Source organism: Hyaena hyaena, unplaced genomic scaffold (assembly GCF_003009895.1).
Source record: "Hyaena hyaena isolate Hyena2069 unplaced genomic scaffold, ASM300989v1 scaffold_270, whole genome shotgun sequence".
Lineage (NCBI taxonomy): Eukaryota > Metazoa > Chordata > Mammalia > Carnivora > Hyaenidae > Hyaena > Hyaena hyaena.
In genome coordinates, this window is record NW_024080901.1 from 1,522,215 (window position 1) to 1,538,956 (window position 16,742).

Consider the following 16,742-nt stretch of genomic DNA (forward strand, 5'->3'; position numbering starts at 1 on the left):
AGTGGGAAACCAGCTAGGAAAGGAAATATGTGTTCTCAGAGTGCCTGGAGAGAAGACCCAAGAGTCATAATGGGATGAAAGGCGAGTGTGGTCGTGGATTTGACATGGAACTGGAATACAACAGTGGAGGAAGGGAGGACTCAGAGATGCAGAGAGACAAAAGCATTGAAGGGAAACAGGTGCAGAAACATGGAGGAGGTGGAGGGTGACATTCAGGAGGAGGGATGAACACAGTTGAAATGAGAGACAAAGGAAATTGGTCAGTGGACAGCTAGAAAGTGAGATCTGTCTAATATAACAAAAGAACATTTCTTTGTTGGTTATCCGCAGTCCTGTTCTTTTTAAAGTAAAGCTTTGTTTGACTGGGCAAAAAGTTTGTCATTTGGATTTTCTTGTAACCAATTAGGCTTCTGTGGATTTTCTTACCAGCTTACCGGGTGCTTAATTTTGGCCCATCTTCATTCTTCATTCTCATAACCATTTGTTTTTCTATTATTTTCTATCCTTAAGGGACCACCACTCTTTTGATTTTGTTTTCTATCTTAACTGACTTAAATATCTGAAAAGAAACACACGCTGCACATTTATGGGGGATTTATGATTTATTATAGCTTACAGCAAGTAAGAACTTATTAAAGTAGAGTGGAAGGAAGCGTGCATATAAAAGAAAAATTAGAACTATAATAAAAATTTAAATTTATCACATTTTTAAAGATCCTTCCTAAGAAAAATTGAGCACTATCTGGTAGAATCATAGTACGTTTATCAGCATAGCTATTTTTTAAAGTTATTTTGCTCCACACTGTTAAGTTTTCTCCAAACAATTCCTTGAAATGCACAAGAGCTCTGTGGTTGAGAGACACATCAGGATCTCATTTCTCTTGCATCTCCAGTGCCTTTACCCAAACCTCGAGATCTGAGACTCAGAGATGTGACTCACAGCACCATGAATGTCTTTTGGGAACCCGTGCCTGGAAAAGTGCGTAAATACATTGTTCGCTACAAGACACCAGAAGAGGATGTCAAAGAGGTAAGCTGAAGATTGGAATGGATTTGAAAATATTTTTTTTCTGCAGGTTTAAGAAAAGAGCCCGAATAAGTATAGAGGATAGCGTGTTTTGAACACTTGTCACTTTATTAATATAGTGTTAAAATTTTATTATATCAATAAAGCAGTTTTTGAATACTGAAAATATATTGGACTATGTCACTTTTAGTTTGTAAATGTTTTGTTGTGTGATAGTAATCTCAAAATCTTCATCCCTTAATGGATAGTGTTATAAAATGTAGATGGTACTTCATTATTCCGATGCCTTTTATGGTGTTCTGCATTCTATAAATTACTAAAAACATATGATAATAATGTTTCTAAGAATAAAAGCTAGCAAAGGATGCAGGAAAGAAGAGGGGAGTTTATCAGATAGTAGGAAGATAGGGCAATGGAGCAGGACTGAGAGAAACGGTAAATATATTCTTAGAAGAGTGTCCTTTTGACAGTGAGCAGTTTCGAGATGATGGCGGGGCAGAGATCTGTTTCCATGACAACCTGATTCAAAGTGGGAGCAAACTGAGGGCCTTCGCTAGAGAATGGATTTAAAACTTATATGTGCTTGGGGACACATCGATGATATTTTTGGAAGACAGAAATAGTTTCCATAAGCAAATGACCCACTTATTGACTGCGCTGGTCATTCGGATTATACTAAAGCTAATTTATACATGTGCACACATTCATTTCATTCTGGGTTTCAATTTCAAAAGAGGCACAATGACTTGTGGGTCTCACAGGATTCTTGTGCATAGCAAGAGAGATAATGCACAGGGGAACATTTCTGAAAGAAATAAAGCAGTGATACAAAGGGAAACAGAAACTGCTGGTGCAAAATGGTTAGGTTGTTTGCATTTGTAGAGAGTCGTTTTACCAAACTGTAATGTCAATATATTTTTCCACTTTGGAAGCATTTGAACTGTCTCTGGTTCCTGGATTCTTATGTATATTGGAAAACATTGCTATTTTTTGTAGCACGATTCTGATGCTCTTGTGCAAAGAGGTACAGTAAACAACAGAGATGTAAAAACTATACCCTTTTTAAAAATAGTTCACTGCTGTATTACAGGTAGAGGTAGACAGGTCACGGACCAGCACCCCTCTCAAAGACCTCCTCTCACAAACCCTGTACACAGTAGACGTTTCTGCAGTGTATGACGAGGGGGAGTCTCCCTCGGTGACCGCTCAAGAAACTACCCGTAAGTTGTGAACATGCTTCATTGATAATTGAGAAACAACATTATATGACTGTGTAACTGAACTTATTGGGTCATCTTGTTTCTTCGTGCTATTTTTTTTGAATATTTATGGATTTCCAGATTGTTTTTACTTATTTTCTTCCCATCTTCTACCTTCATGTCTGTTTCTTTTGTTTTTAAATTTATTGTATTATTTTATTTTCTTTCAGTTAAGTTTTTAGTTTTAAAAAATTAAAAAATTTAAATGTTTTTATTTATTTTGAGAGAGAGAAAGAGAATGAACTGGAGGAGGTGCAGAGAGAGAGAGGGCAAGAGAGAATCCCTAGCAGGCTCCATGTGTCAGCAGAGAGCCTGAAGCAGGGCTCTGAGTCACAGACTGTGAGATCATAACCTGAGCTGAAATCAAGAGTCAGACACTTAACCAACCGAGCTACCCAGAGACCCCATTTTAAAATTTTTTAAAATGTTTTTATTTATCTGTAAGTTTTAAGTTTTAATTCTGGTACAGTTAACGTACAGTGTTATATTAGGTTCAGGTGTGCCAATATAGTGATTCAACATGTGCATTCCTAGTGTGATACTTTTTATCCTACTATTATTCTATCAGCCACCGTTATTAAGTCATCTTCCAGATACTCAACTGGTGTGTGTATGTGTGGGTGCATGTGCGCTTGTGTATGTGTGTGCATGTGCATATGTATGTGGGGGAATGGGGAAGAAGTATATTCTTGATGTATGATGGACATTTTCTCTGGGAAAGTTGTGTTAGTTATCAAATATTTTTTGAAATCTTACTATATATAAAGTGCTATCAGGGGTAACAAAATAGAAAACCTTTGCCCTCAGTAGTTCATGATTTCATTGTGGAGATAAGAAAAAGTAATTGACCATGCAGGGGCTCGAGTAAGTGAGGTAAGCGGCACTCAGGCTGCACACTGCAGGGTTTCAGAGGAAGGGGAGGGAGGCTTGCACGGTGGAAAGGCAGGGAGACTCAGGGCAACCTGCCCAGACTTCATCTCCCCTGCTCCATTTTATTGCTGCTTCCAGGGATGTCTGTTTCTCTCTCTGTCATGGTACCTCCATAGTATTTAACCCAGTTATTGTTGCCTGTTGGTCTTTTTCTTATCTATTCTGCTCCCCAACCCCCCAACCCAATGAAGGCAGAAATGTACTTACTTCGTACAACTTTGCGTCTCCAGTGCCTGGTAACCACACTCAGAATATAATTTCCTAATGAAATAGTGCCTACAAAGCTGAAGGGTGCCTGGGTCTATTGAGACTTTGGCTCAGATCATGACGTAACAGCTTGTGAGTTTGAGCCCTGTGTCAGGATCTGTGCTAACAGCTTAGACCCTGGAGCCTGCTTTGGATTCCGTGTCTCTCTCTCTCTCTCTGCCCCCCACCAATAAATGAACATTAAAAAAAAATTAAAGAAGAAGTTGAGCTCTAGGGCTGGCAGTGTTCCGAAGAAATATAATGGGAGCTACTTATGAAAGTCAAAAATTTCTAGTAGCCACGTTTGAAAAAGTAAAAGGAGACAGAAGGAACTAATCTCAGTAATGTGTTATATTTAACCCAATATATAAAAACTGTTGTCATTTCAATATGTATCAGTAAAATAATTATATTAATATTTCACATGATTTTCCCATAATCGTTATTTGAAATCCAGTGTGTATTAATTTTATCTTTACTTATATCTCAATTTGTACTAGCCAAATTTCAAGTACTCAGTAGCCACTACTGTATGGCTAGTATATTTATAGTAGACACCCCAGGTCTAGAGAATTTACATGACTTGCCCCACCTCATCCAGTAGGGTACTGCTGGATCAGTACAGATCTGGAACTTTTACTTCCTGTCCTATAACTCCCTCACTAGAGGCCCCAAAGCTTCTCCTTTCATACCTAGCTGTCTATACATGATCAAGACATCTGGTCAAATGTTACAGCCTACTCCTTAACATCAAACAGTAGCTACTTCTGCTTTTCTGACCATGTGATTGCTTCTAGCAATCTCAGCTGCCTTCGTGGCATCCGTTCTTACCTGGGAAGGGTAGTGTCTGGATGAGGATATCAGCGCATGTGATAGACTGACAGCTTTGCATAAACATAACAGGTATAGTAAAGAAAAAAAAAAAGACAGGAAAAAAAGACTAGTAAAAGCAGGTAATTTAGTATACTAAATCAATACTGTCAATATCTGTTTTTAATCCTTAAGATATGTAATGCCTTTTACATATATTGAAAGTGCATCCTTTTTTAAATGTTTTTTATTTATTTCTGAAAGACAGAGAGAGTGTGTGTGTGAGCAGGGGAGGGTCAGAGAGAGAGGGAGATACAGAATCTGAAACAGGCTCCAGGCTCTGAGCTAGCGTTAGCACAGAGCCCAACGTGGGGCTCGAACCCACGAACTGTGACATCATGACCTGAGCTGAAGTTGGATGCCTAACTGACTGAGCCACCCAGGTGCCCCTGAAAGTGCATCCTTAACATATGGTTTGCTTTGCAGATGTGCTTTTGAAAGTGGTGTCCCTCATTATCTATTGGGCCTTTTCATTGTAATTATTAAAATACTTTTTTGAGGGACACCTGGGTGGCTTAGTCGGTTAAGCGTCCGACTTTCACTTAGGTCATGATCTCGCGGTTCGTGGGTTCGAGCCCCACATCGGGCTCTGTGCTGACTGCCAACTCAGAGCCTGGAGCCTGTTTCAGAGTCTGTGTCTCCCTCTCTCTCTGACCCTCCCCTGCTCACGCTGTCTCTCTCTCTCTCTCTCTCTCTCTCTTTCTCCTAGAAATAAATAAAAATATAAAAAAAAGTTTTTTGATGGGTCTGGATTTTGTGTAGTTGACTTTGGTAGTAGGGGGTAGAGAAATAATTGAAAATGGAAGCTCCGAACTGGTGGCAGACATTTCCGATTCCTTGTGCCTGGTCAATGCAGAGGCTTGTAATTGGGGTTTGAACAGTCATTAGCACTCTGGGGTTATTCCTGTTTCTGGACAGAGTTAGTATAGTCTGCTTAATTTATCCTTAAAATGAGCGTTCTATCAGAAAACCTTATGCATGGATTACTTAGATCATTGCATTTCATAGACCACGATGGCCCATGCACTCTCAGATAACTGCCAACCAAAGTTTGGGTTTATGTGTATTGTTGTGTAAACAGATCCATTGTTTTCACATGTAGATGTTTAGCTTTTGAATAGGACATTGAAGAAAAATATTTGAGAGGCAGAATGACTGAGAACCAGTGAATTAGAAGAGTATTACTAAAAGGTACTTCTTAAAATATCACCATTTTAATAGAATACAAGGAGTAACCTATTATATCCATGTGGTGTTTGCAGTTTTCAGAGCTTTCTCTTACAGTTACCTTTCAAATGAACTGAATTGGTAAGTTACTTGGTTTTAAGCAATGGGTTCAGCCAGTGTCCCCATGTCCACGAAGGTAAAACAACGCAGTTTTGTTATACTCTTTGTAGATCACATTCATAAACTTCGTCCTGCTTTTTCTCATGATAGGCACTGTGCCAGCACCAACAAACCTAAGGATTACTGAAGTGACACCAGAGAGTTTCAGAGGGACTTGGGATCATGGAGCTTCTGATGTGTCCCTCTACAGAATAACCTGGGCACCTTTTGGAAGCTCAGATAAGATGGAGGTATTGTTAGCTCTCTTCCTTCCTTCCTTTCTTTTTTTAAAACATCTTAATTCATTGTAGCAATCTTGTTTGAAGTATGTATTACCTCTGTTGCCAGAAAAGCATCCTTTCTCATTAGTGACATTTAAACTCTTGGGATGCAACAAGCCAGAATGCCTTGTAATGGCTAAATAATGTCGGCAAACTGCCATTGAGTGTATCATCTACATGGTGACTTAATTTTGTGTGTGTTTGTTTTTTCTTCCTCTTTCATGAAGACCATTTTAAATGGAGATGAAAATACTTTGGTGTTTGAAAACCTGAACCCGAACACTCTTTATGAAGTTTCTGTTACTGCCATATATCCTGATGAGTCGGAAAGCGATGACCTGACTGGCAGTGAGCGCACACGTAGGTGTTCAGCTTTCAAATAGGACATTGTTATTTTAAAGTTAATTCAAAAAATAGAGCTATAGCTATATTAGTAATATTTCCCCAAATTCTGTTTTGTTTTGTTTTTTTTTTTTAATTTTAGCACGTTTGATACCCTTAACAACACAAGGTAAGAGTTTAATTTGCTGGGCCATATGAATGACCAAATAATGAATGAATGAATGAATGAATGAACAAACGAACAAGTGAATGAATGAAAAATACCATAAAATCCATTATAAACAGGTTTTCTGCTTTTAAATTACAAGGCATGGATCGGGACCTTTTTTAAAACCTTTCTTAAAAAATTTTGCTTTACTGACATTTGTTAAGGAGTCATTTAAGATTCAATGACCATTCTTTATTGGGGTCAAATTTAGTTCTAAAGTTAAAAGTATACTGATTTCCTTGTGCATAGTGATTGTTTGGGGAGGGGGGAGGCCTCGTTCTGTGAGCTTACTCTATTTCAACAATCTTTTTTCAGCTCCAAAAAGTGGCCCACGAAACCTTCAGGTGTACAATGCAACATCTAACAGCTTGACAGTTAAATGGGACCCTGCTAGTGGTCGTGTGCAGAAATACAGAATTACTTACCAGCCTTCAACAGGAGAAGGCAATGAGCAAACGGTAATATTTTTGAAAAAAATTTAACTTGGAAAAATTCTACCTTTTCTCCTCAAACTCTTTTCACCTCCAGTGTTTAGTTACTCATACTTACTACTTTGAAAGATGTAAAATTTATCGTTTTGAATGGAGTTATTTGACTCCATTTGGAATGGGGACACAGTAGACATTCTCATGAGAAGTGAAAGTTGCTTATCATGGTAGGTAGCCCCACAGCAACAGACCTGTGCCTCATGCATGCACATTTCCCATAAAAACTCTTAGGGCTGGACTGTCTTTGAAGATTTCTAGGTTTTTTTTTTAAGTCTATTTATATGTTTATTGCATATCTCTCTACCTTAATCACATACCGAAAGTTTGCCAAATTTTTGTTATTGTAATTTTCTAGTTTTTGCATGTGATATGTATCTCTTATATCTGGAGTTTCCAGATCTAGGTGGCTGTTCTCCTAATTCATACTATTCATTATTTTTATATTTATCCAAATAGAGGTTCTGAGAAGGATGATATAACTGTAAACAACCTTCATCTTCTTCATCTATCTGGTCTTCCCTGATTTAACAAAGTTCTTGTCCATTCACCTTACTTACTTGAATTGTCTGTCTTTAAACATTCTCCAGCTTTGCTTTGTGAAATGTGTGACTAGAACTGCACATTTGATCATAGGTTGAGAGGTACCATGATTTTTTACACCAGGAGAGGGGATGCGTCCTGATTTATTCCAACTGTCTCTTTTGCTATATATAGTCCAGCATTTTGTTGACATATTTTTGGGCTATGATATTTCCTCACATAGCCCTAAAGAGAGATAGGAGTTATTAACAATAAGTCAGCTGACTTGCTGAGCTCCAGCAAATGGGTCCTACCTCGTACCAGTTTAGAGATGTTAGATAGATGCCAGAGGTGGGTGCTGGCAGTGGTTACAGGTGTGTGGTTAAAGGTTTCTGATGCTGCATACTCAGTGGCGTTAGCTGAATTGGAAACCTTCCCATCCCCAGTGTGACTTTTGACTTAGTCTTTTGGGGTGTCCATACAACTAGTCTTAGGCAGTATTTTTAGACAGAAATTTTGTCTACCTTAATTAAATAAGTTTTCAATGATAAATTAAATACCAACTGTGATCACCTGGCTTTTATACAAAATAAGATAAGACACATTTGATGAACTGATACTTTGATGTCAGAAATAGGACTTCTGGGGGTGCCTGGGTAGCTCAGTAATTTAAGTGTCCAACTCTTGGTTTTGGTTATGGCTTCATGAGTTCACACCCGACATTAAGCATTGGGCTCTGTGCTGCAGCATGGAGCCCGCTTGGAAGTCTCTCTCTCTCTCTTTCTCTCTCTCTCTCTCTTCCTGTCCACCACTTGTGCTATGTCTCTCAAAATAAATAAACTTAAAAAAAAACCCAGAACTTCTTTTGTCTATGTCAGGCCAAGTTTAGGTAAAACTGTAAAGCAGGTGAAGCTTCTCTTCAGCATTTCCCTTCCCATTTCTACTGTGTCTCAGAGGTTTGTTATAACTTGAAGGAGTCTCATAAACTCACCCTCTGGAAAGTATTAGCTGATAATCCCTCAAGGTTTGTTATTCTTAGGGTTATTTGCATTTTACTGCTAGTCCATGAAATAGGTAATGAATCACTGATACTAGAATTATTTTGGAGAATTGGATGGGAGAAGTAGGTAGACACACCTCTGCTTACCCATCAGGCTTGAACTAAGTGGATGTCTTCAGATTTGTTAAATATCAAATGGTTTGCATGGGTATTGATAGTTCTTTTCTCATAACTTCAAATATTCAATTTATTAAAATATTAACCACTTCGTTCAGTTTGTTCCTATTGGAGATTACTATATTGTTTCATTGAGGTTTTCTCTGGAATTCAAAGAGTTGATGGGTGGTTGAGTGGGAAACATCTGGACCGCACTAACGCATCCAGCCATCCATATGTACACAATCTGTGGGCAGCGTGCCATTTTCATACGATTTTAATTAGTATCACTTAAGTATTTGAATTCTGTAGACTGTTAACAAATCATACAAATTTTCTTTCAACAAGATAGCTAGATGGCCTTAAGCAATGAATAAAAACCTTCAAACTCTGTTACTTGGGGGAATTGGAAAAGCTTCATACCACAAGCCTGGTATCACAGAGCTGGCTGGGAACACTGGCCCGAGAGTGACCTGGCAAAGGGTCCAGTCACGTAGTTTACACAGCTAATGCTGTTAAAATGGCACTTTGGGAGGCGGGGGGAAGAAACATCAAAGCTGTAGATCTTTTGCTGAATCATTTTAATGTGTTTTCTAAAGCAAATAAGAAACATCTGTAAAAAAGTAAAAATACTAGTGAATGGTATGGAGCCTCTAATATTAGGCAGTTCTTTGCTACCTTAAAGTTCCTTTGTAGCTCACTTAGGATTAATGCCTTTCTGGGGAAAGATCTTGAAATGTGCTCTGGGTGAAATTTTGCTGTGCTGGCGGCAAGCCAGCTGAAATATCTTTTGGAGGTCACCAGTGTAAGCCTTGCCATGTTCTTTATGATTTAAGGTGCATAGTTTATACTTCAAATTATGCCATAAGAATTATTCTAAACCTTCACTGTGGTATGTGTTTCCAGATCTTGACAAGGGTCTCAGGTAACTCCCCTGTAGAATAAGCTTCTCTATCAGATCAGTGAGGTGGAGAGGACAAGGGTAACACTCATCCCTGTTTTGCTCAAGACCACAATAGGGGGCCGGCAGAACAGCGTGGTCCTGCAGAAACTGAAGCCCGACACTCCTTACACGATCACTGTGTCCTCCTTGTATCCTGATGGCGAAGGAGGTCGGATGACGGGAAGAGGCAAGACCAGTAAGTAAATCCAGACTCCTGTAGCTTCTTTAATAGCACAGAATCACATCTTTATCTGCAAACGGTGGGGTGACACAGGTTTGCTAATCAAAATTTAAAATGCATTTAAAAAGTGATATCAATTGCTAGTCCTTGCTTGGAGTTATCTGTCTCTGTTTTTTTGGAGAAAGACATATATTACTTTCTAGCAGTAAAAAAACAAACCAACCAAAAACCACTTTGGGACCAAAATGTTTTGTGAAGAGGAGACATGTGTACTGGATTACCGCAGAAATTCTTTTATGTATTCACTACTTCAGCGGATATTTGTGGGGTGCCCCTTATGGGGTCTCTGCCATATTCAAGGTGCCTGGGAAATATCAATGACTGTGCATTTTGAGTGTGCTTCGTGGTTGGGAATCACACGGTGATGTGATTTCTGTGCACTGCAGAGCCTCTGAATACTGTGAGGAACCTCAGAGTGTATGACCCTTCTACCAGCACCTTGAATGTTCGCTGGGACCACGCAGAGGGAAACCCTCGTCAGTACAAGCTCTTCTATGCGCCAACGGCAGGTGGTCCAGAGGAACTGGTAATTATGTCCTGTAGTGAAAAATGCAGATTTATTTAAACTGAAACTGAATGATTTAAAAGCTGAGCTAAAAATGTTAACCAGTTTGCTGTAGGGCAGAAGTTCATATTCATTTAACAGATCTCAGTAGAGGGTACTAGATTGCTGCCCTACTGCCTGGGTGATAGGAGGATTCTGGGGGATTGAGTTGGGGGAAATAATCATCCCAGGAAGTTCTAAAGGGGGGTCCTAGAGTTAGTGTAGGGGTCTAGAAAAGTCTTTATAACCTCTTGTAACAGTTCATATGGGCACATGTTTATATTATGATATTACAGAACTTCTTGGTCTTGAGTTAGTATTTTGAGTATTGTATTGTTTGATGTATTATTTCTTTTACAAGTTTTTCAAATCAAGTGCTTTATGTTTTATTAAAATCTTTAGGTACCAATCCCTGGGAATACCAATTATGCCATTCTTAGGAATCTGCAGCCAGATACCCCATATACCATTACAGTAGTTCCTGTTTATTCTGAAGGTGATGGAGGACGCACATCAGATACTGGAAGGACATGTAAGTTGAGGAGGAAAAATTTAGCTTTTTCATTATAAATTTTGTTTTTTGTTACAAAGGCCACATAGGCCCGTTAAACATTATTGGAAAATTCCGAATTGTAGAATAACTACGTGCAACACGTACCCATTATTTGTCTTCCAAACACCACCAACTGTTAGCAGTTTTGCATATGAAATAATAAATTTATAATGGCATTCTTCTTCTGGAATGGCAATTTCAGGATTTATAAACATGCATATGATCATCAGTATGCTGTTTTAGTCATTCTCTTTCACCGACAAAAATTCATTTTGCTTTGCTTTGTGCTTTATAAATCTGTGTGAAGCAGTGTTTTGTAATTGGCTTTCATAGTGTGAATTTTTGAAATCTGTTTATCACCTTATTTGGTTGCACATTTTTCTGGTTTGCTGATAAAGTGCTTTTGGTCATTAAAAATCTGTGTGCTTTTGTTTGCTGTTAACATTTTGAGAAACCAGTTTAAAGTGGTTTTACTGTTCTTTGTAGTACTGCTAACAGGCTTTTGTGTATACTAATAATTTATTTGGCTTAAAAGTATATTTGCTGATGGCTGAAAGTAAGCAAGTAAAGATGGCTTCTTTTGGTGAGAAATTAGTGCTCTGGAAAGATGATGTTATTAGCTAAAGTAGAGTTTGGGTTAACACATGGATTTAATTTGTATGTTTTTCTTTTTTTTTCAAAATGTAAACAAGTATTTATTTTTTTTTCTGTCTTCTATTTATTTGATTTCTTCTACAATCTTTAGTATTTCCTTTTTTCTGTTTACTTTGGAATTAATTTGCTTTTCTTTTTCTAGTTTCTAATTTGTATGTTTTTCTACGTCCCTGTTGGGGTAGTTAATTGAGAACCGAGCATATCTTCTATTTCTCTCTCTTTTTGCCTTTTCTTTTAATCACAGAGCACCTCAGTAGCTATTTCCTGAATGAAGAAGGAATGAATGAAAGAATGAGTGATTGGAACCAGCCAACTGAATTATATGGGCTTCATAGCTGTTGTCAGTTTGTACTCAGAAGGCAGACACTATAAAATTCCTTTTCTGTATCTCTCCATTATCTGTGTTGGAAAACCAGAGCTTCTTTTCTAGTTTTGTATCCCTTGTCCTGTGTCCTTTTATGGCCATCCCAGTACTACTACTTGTACTAGCTTGTTTTTATTGGCAACAACTTTGCTTCCATATAGGCGAAGGCCGTAATTGGCTAACTTAGACTAAATTTGGATTTGAAGGGTTTTAATCTGCTTCTGTGGGTAGATAATTAGAAATTTAAGGAGGACAGTATTTTATCCTGTTATGGAGTGTAAGTCCCAGAGAAGTGATAACAAAAGTTCGACATACATAAACAGACTTAAGAAAATATGTGTTGGCTTTTCTTTCGTCAGTGGTGAGAGGCCTGGCAAGGAACGTCCAAGTGTACAACCCTACGCCAAACAGCCTAGATGTCCGCTGGGATCCTGCGCCGGGGCCCGTGCAGCAATATCGCATTGTGTATTCTCCTGTGGCTGGCACGAGACCCTCAGAGTCTGTAAGCAATTTTGTCCTCTTTGAGCTCAGTAAAAGAATTGTGTAGACTCTACCGCGCCTCTTGCTGTGGCTGCTGGGCCAGAACAATAAGTCAGTTGGAGTGGCACTGAGTCCCGTGGAAACTTCATTTCCTGATGAGCTTGATCTTGTGTTTGTGTCTTGTTTGGTGGCCTGTGCGAATGCCAACCACAAACATGACAAATGAATAATGTGTAAATGGTGGCATGTAGGGATTTAAGGAGGGTATACTAACTATAGGGTTAGTTAGCAAAGATGGATTTTGGGAAAATACAAATTAGCTATATGAGTTAAAAACCCCGGTAGTAAATGCAAATCGTTGATAGCCCTTGTCAATATGGGCTTTTGTTGCAACACAGAAATGTCTTTGTTATGAAAATATCTTAAAGTTTGCCTTTCCTGGCTCTTACAAGTTGCCCAGTCTATTTCAATATTTGAATTCACAATACTATTTAGTGGTTTTTATTTTTTTGAGAAAGAGTATGAGATAGCGGGTGTGTATGTACATGTGCAAATGGGGGAGGGGCAGAAGAGAGAGAATCTTAAGCAGGCTCCAAGCTCAGCACAGAGCCTGACTCAGGGCTTGATCTCACACTGTGAGATCGTGACCTGAGCCAAATTCAAGAGTCGGATGCTTAACTGACTGAGCCACCCAGGTGTCTGCTCTTCAGTTTTATAAGTAGAAATCAGAAATTAGTAATTTGAATAGGAATAGTATCAGAACACTTAGGGGCAAGTAAATTTATGGACTAATTTATGTCTTTATAAAAATGGACAATGGTGGTGAACAAAGATAGACAAATGATTTGCATGTCCCTGTGTATGGTGGGATTATTCAGACAACGCTGTCCTTGTCCATTTTGTGGAGTAACTCTTGATTTTAATGCAAAAATCTCTTCCTTACTAGTTTATGTGTGTGTGGCGGGGGGCGGGGGGGGACGTTCTCTTCTCTTATGTGTGTCTAAAAATCGGGATGTTCTGTGGGTAACTACCATGAGCTCTGGATGTTGTATTTGAGAATCTTAATAGTAAACATAAATGAGAGATAATTGAAGCTATTAAGGGTACTTTAGCATGTTTAGTAGCTTAGTAAGAACTAATCTTTTTTTTTCTGGAGGGGGAATTTCTGAGGATAAATTGCATCTAATAGTGTGGCTTTGCCAGATCTCATGAGGAAGCATAGTAGTTGGCTTCTGACGTGCCTGGGCTCAGCTTTTTATTGTAAATGCTATTGTGTTGACTAATAAAAAATTTGATAAGCATTTGAGTTGTTGTCAAGCAGAATTTGGCATTTCCTCCCCTCCAGATGGTGGTGCCAGGAAATACCCGCACGGTGCACCTGGAGCGGCTGATCCCGGACACACCCTATTCTGTGAACATTGTAGCTCTCTACTCGGATGGAGAGGGGAATCCCAGCCCTGGCCAGGGCCGAACGCGTGAGGCAGAAATCCTTTCTCCACCCCCTTCCCTTATAACTCAGTTGGCAGGGCTTCTCTGAGTGAGTGAGAAATGGGAGGTGGGTGCTGAGTGAGACGTGGTGAGAGCTGTCTCCACCTTTGCACAGATGAGGGTAGGCCTGGGCATGTGATTCTGCCTGGGCATCCCCACATTCAAATTCCAGGCTAAAGCTCTGGGCCCGGGACCACTCTCTGTGCTGAGCGAACTTCATTCCGCCATTTTCTCATCAGGGATCTAAGTTAAGGAGGAGTTTTTCTTTTCTTCTGTCTTGCAGTGTGTCTTCTCACCAAGTGGACACTTGAGAGATGTGAGGGCTTGGCTTCTATGTTTCATTAAACAGGATGTGGTTATAGTAGTCAGAATAATCCCTTTCTCTCCCAGTCTGTATATTTAGTTTCAAACATAAGGGAGTAAATATCCTAACGAATGTGAAACTCCCCCAAGTAACTTCTTTAATCTGACCTGGGTAGAATTCTTCTATACCCCTCCTGCCACACCCGTGTCTGCCATGGCCACAGGTAGACCACTAACTTTATCGTATTTTTATTTATTTAGTACCACGAAGTGGACCAAGAAATATGAGAGTCTTTGGGGAGACAACCAATAGCCTCTCTGTAGCCTGGGATCATGCTGATGGGCCGGTTCAGCAATACAGGATCATTTATTCTCCCACGGTTGGAGATCCGATCGATGAATATGTAAGTCCAGTTCTCATTTATTTGAGCATTTTGTGATCTCTCACCTGACGGGGAGATAAAATTAAGCTTTTTCCTTTGGGAGTGTACGGTGATTACAGCTGGGTCCTTGACTCTTGGGTGACAGTCACATTTGTTATGACTTTCTCTGACACAATATTAGGAACACCCAAATACGTCTAATGTGTCTCCACATAGGGAGAATCAATGGCTTTGGGCTCATTTCTGTTCTAAAGACAGATTGAAAAATGGTCTTATTGCATGAAATACATATTTATACCCACCTAATTTTATTCAGAACTAAGTCTAGTGAAACATGATACCTACTATTCCGAGCTACCAAATTAATGTCCAAATGGTATGACCCTCCAAACCCTATCCTTTCTTTAAATCTAATTTGTCCACAAGATTCCCCTTAAGTATTCTAGTGCTAACTGATGTCTCTTTTCTTTAAATTTAACATGGTTTGTTACACTTTGGTTTTGGAATATAATATGCTCACATATTACCTTAAAACTTTTTATGTGTCACATTCTCTCTCTTAAACCAGATTTAAGTTTCTTGTAGTTTCCTTACAGCCCTCACCAGGCATATCCATTTGCTATGGATGGAAAAACTCACCACTTTTTTAAAAATTTAGTGGTTAATTGAAGTGATAGGTCAATAGAAGATGACATAAAATGTCGATTATAAGGCAGTTAGGTCTGTGTTTGCAACCATATTGCCACAGACCCTCTTTGATCACCACCCCTTTCTTTTTTTTTTTTTTTTTTTTTTTATTTTTTTATTTATTTCTAGGAGAGAGAGAGACAGCGTGAGCAGGGGAGGGTCAGAGAGAGAGGGAGTCACAGACTGAAACAGGCTCCAGGCTCCGAGCTGGCAGTCAGCACAGAGCCCGACGCGGGGCTCGAACCCACGAACCGCGAGATCATGACCTAAGCGAAAGTCGGACGCTTAACCGACTAAGCCACCCAGGCGCCCCCACCCCTTTCTTATCCTCATGTTCTAGTTCATCTTTTGAACTTGATATGCTAAGCTTTAATTCAGCCCCCCATTTTTATTTATCAGAAACTCATGTAATTGTGATTTAGAGTTTCTGATCAAAATGAGATAAGCAGTATTACCACACTTACTTTGCTGAAGCAAAGAAGTTCATGCTTTAGCATTTATTCAGCCTGCATTGGACAAATAGTCAACTTCCCCCTACTTTCTGAAAACATTAAAAAAATTTCTTCCCCCAGTTCACCATCTGTATTGAGGGGACTCCATGTTGGGAACCACTGGCATAAGTGATGCACATTGTCTGTAGAAGTAAAGCACAGGGTTGGAAGAGAGATTGAGAGATATATCTGGTTCATTTCCTCTTCATGGGGGCAGTTGAATGTATTTTCCATTTCCTGTTTTTCTTCTTTTCCACCTAATTAGTATCAGCCAAACTGATATTCCTAAGGGCAGACATGAGGTCCAATTTTGCTCACCAAAGCATTCCCAGCAGCTGTTACCATGCCTGCAGTAGCTCCATGGTGCGAATTTGATGCAGGAGTACATGAAAATATAACACACATGGATGGGAGATGGAGACAAACATTGCTGCCTGCTGCCACTTGCCACTGTACCCAGTAATGTGCACCGAAGTGTTGTACGTGTTCTTACCTTTCATCCTCACCGTTTCCTCCACAATTTTCCTGCTTAGTCACAATGCTGATAAATGGCTGATCTGGGCCCAGATCTCTCTGACTCTCAAACCATTCTCCCGCCGCTGCAGAGAGGCAGTGTAGACCTTGACCTGAGCATTGTGCAACAAAACAAAGGATGAAGAGACTGTTACTATTTATAGAAATACATAAAACAATGTTGTCTTTTGACCCGGAAGCCCTCTAGCTGATAATTTGTCATTTAACTTCTTATAGACCACAGTCCCAGGCAGAAGAAATAATGTCATGTTGCAGCCCCTGCAGCCTGATACTCCATATAAAATTACTGTTATTGCTGTTTATGAAGATGGAGACGGTGGTCATCTAATAGGAAATGGAAGAACTGGTAACTGTCTTCATCCTTTTATAATCTTTAAGTTTTTTCTTTACCAATCATCCCAAAGACTACATTAATACTGCATTAG

The 16,742-nt window shown here is 39.3% G+C and overlaps 1 protein-coding gene across 4 annotated transcripts in view; it reads left to right on the forward strand.

Moving 5' to 3' along the window:
* The window catches only part of COL12A1 (collagen type XII alpha 1 chain), a 117,497-nt gene that overhangs the window by 60,228 nt on the left and 40,527 nt on the right, over positions 1 to 16,742 (forward strand). For 3 of the 4 annotated variants that reach the window (XM_039245789.1, XM_039245792.1, XM_039245790.1), the window contains exons 26-38: positions 894 to 1,030; positions 2,118 to 2,247; positions 5,770 to 5,909; positions 6,167 to 6,299; positions 6,424 to 6,450; positions 6,805 to 6,947; positions 9,662 to 9,791; positions 10,223 to 10,362; positions 10,783 to 10,912; positions 12,311 to 12,453; positions 13,777 to 13,906; positions 14,484 to 14,626; positions 16,534 to 16,663. In XM_039245789.1, the coding sequence (XP_039101720.1) occupies positions 894 to 1,030; positions 2,118 to 2,247; positions 5,770 to 5,909; positions 6,167 to 6,299; positions 6,424 to 6,450; positions 6,805 to 6,947; positions 9,662 to 9,791; positions 10,223 to 10,362; positions 10,783 to 10,912; positions 12,311 to 12,453; positions 13,777 to 13,906; positions 14,484 to 14,626; positions 16,534 to 16,663 (1,656 nt within the window). The remainder of the gene's footprint in view (positions 1 to 893; positions 1,031 to 2,117; positions 2,248 to 5,769; positions 5,910 to 6,166; positions 6,300 to 6,423; positions 6,451 to 6,804; positions 6,948 to 9,661; positions 9,792 to 10,222; positions 10,363 to 10,782; positions 10,913 to 12,310; positions 12,454 to 13,776; positions 13,907 to 14,483; positions 14,627 to 16,533; positions 16,664 to 16,742) is intronic. The other variant, XM_039245791.1, reaches the window with a different exon arrangement.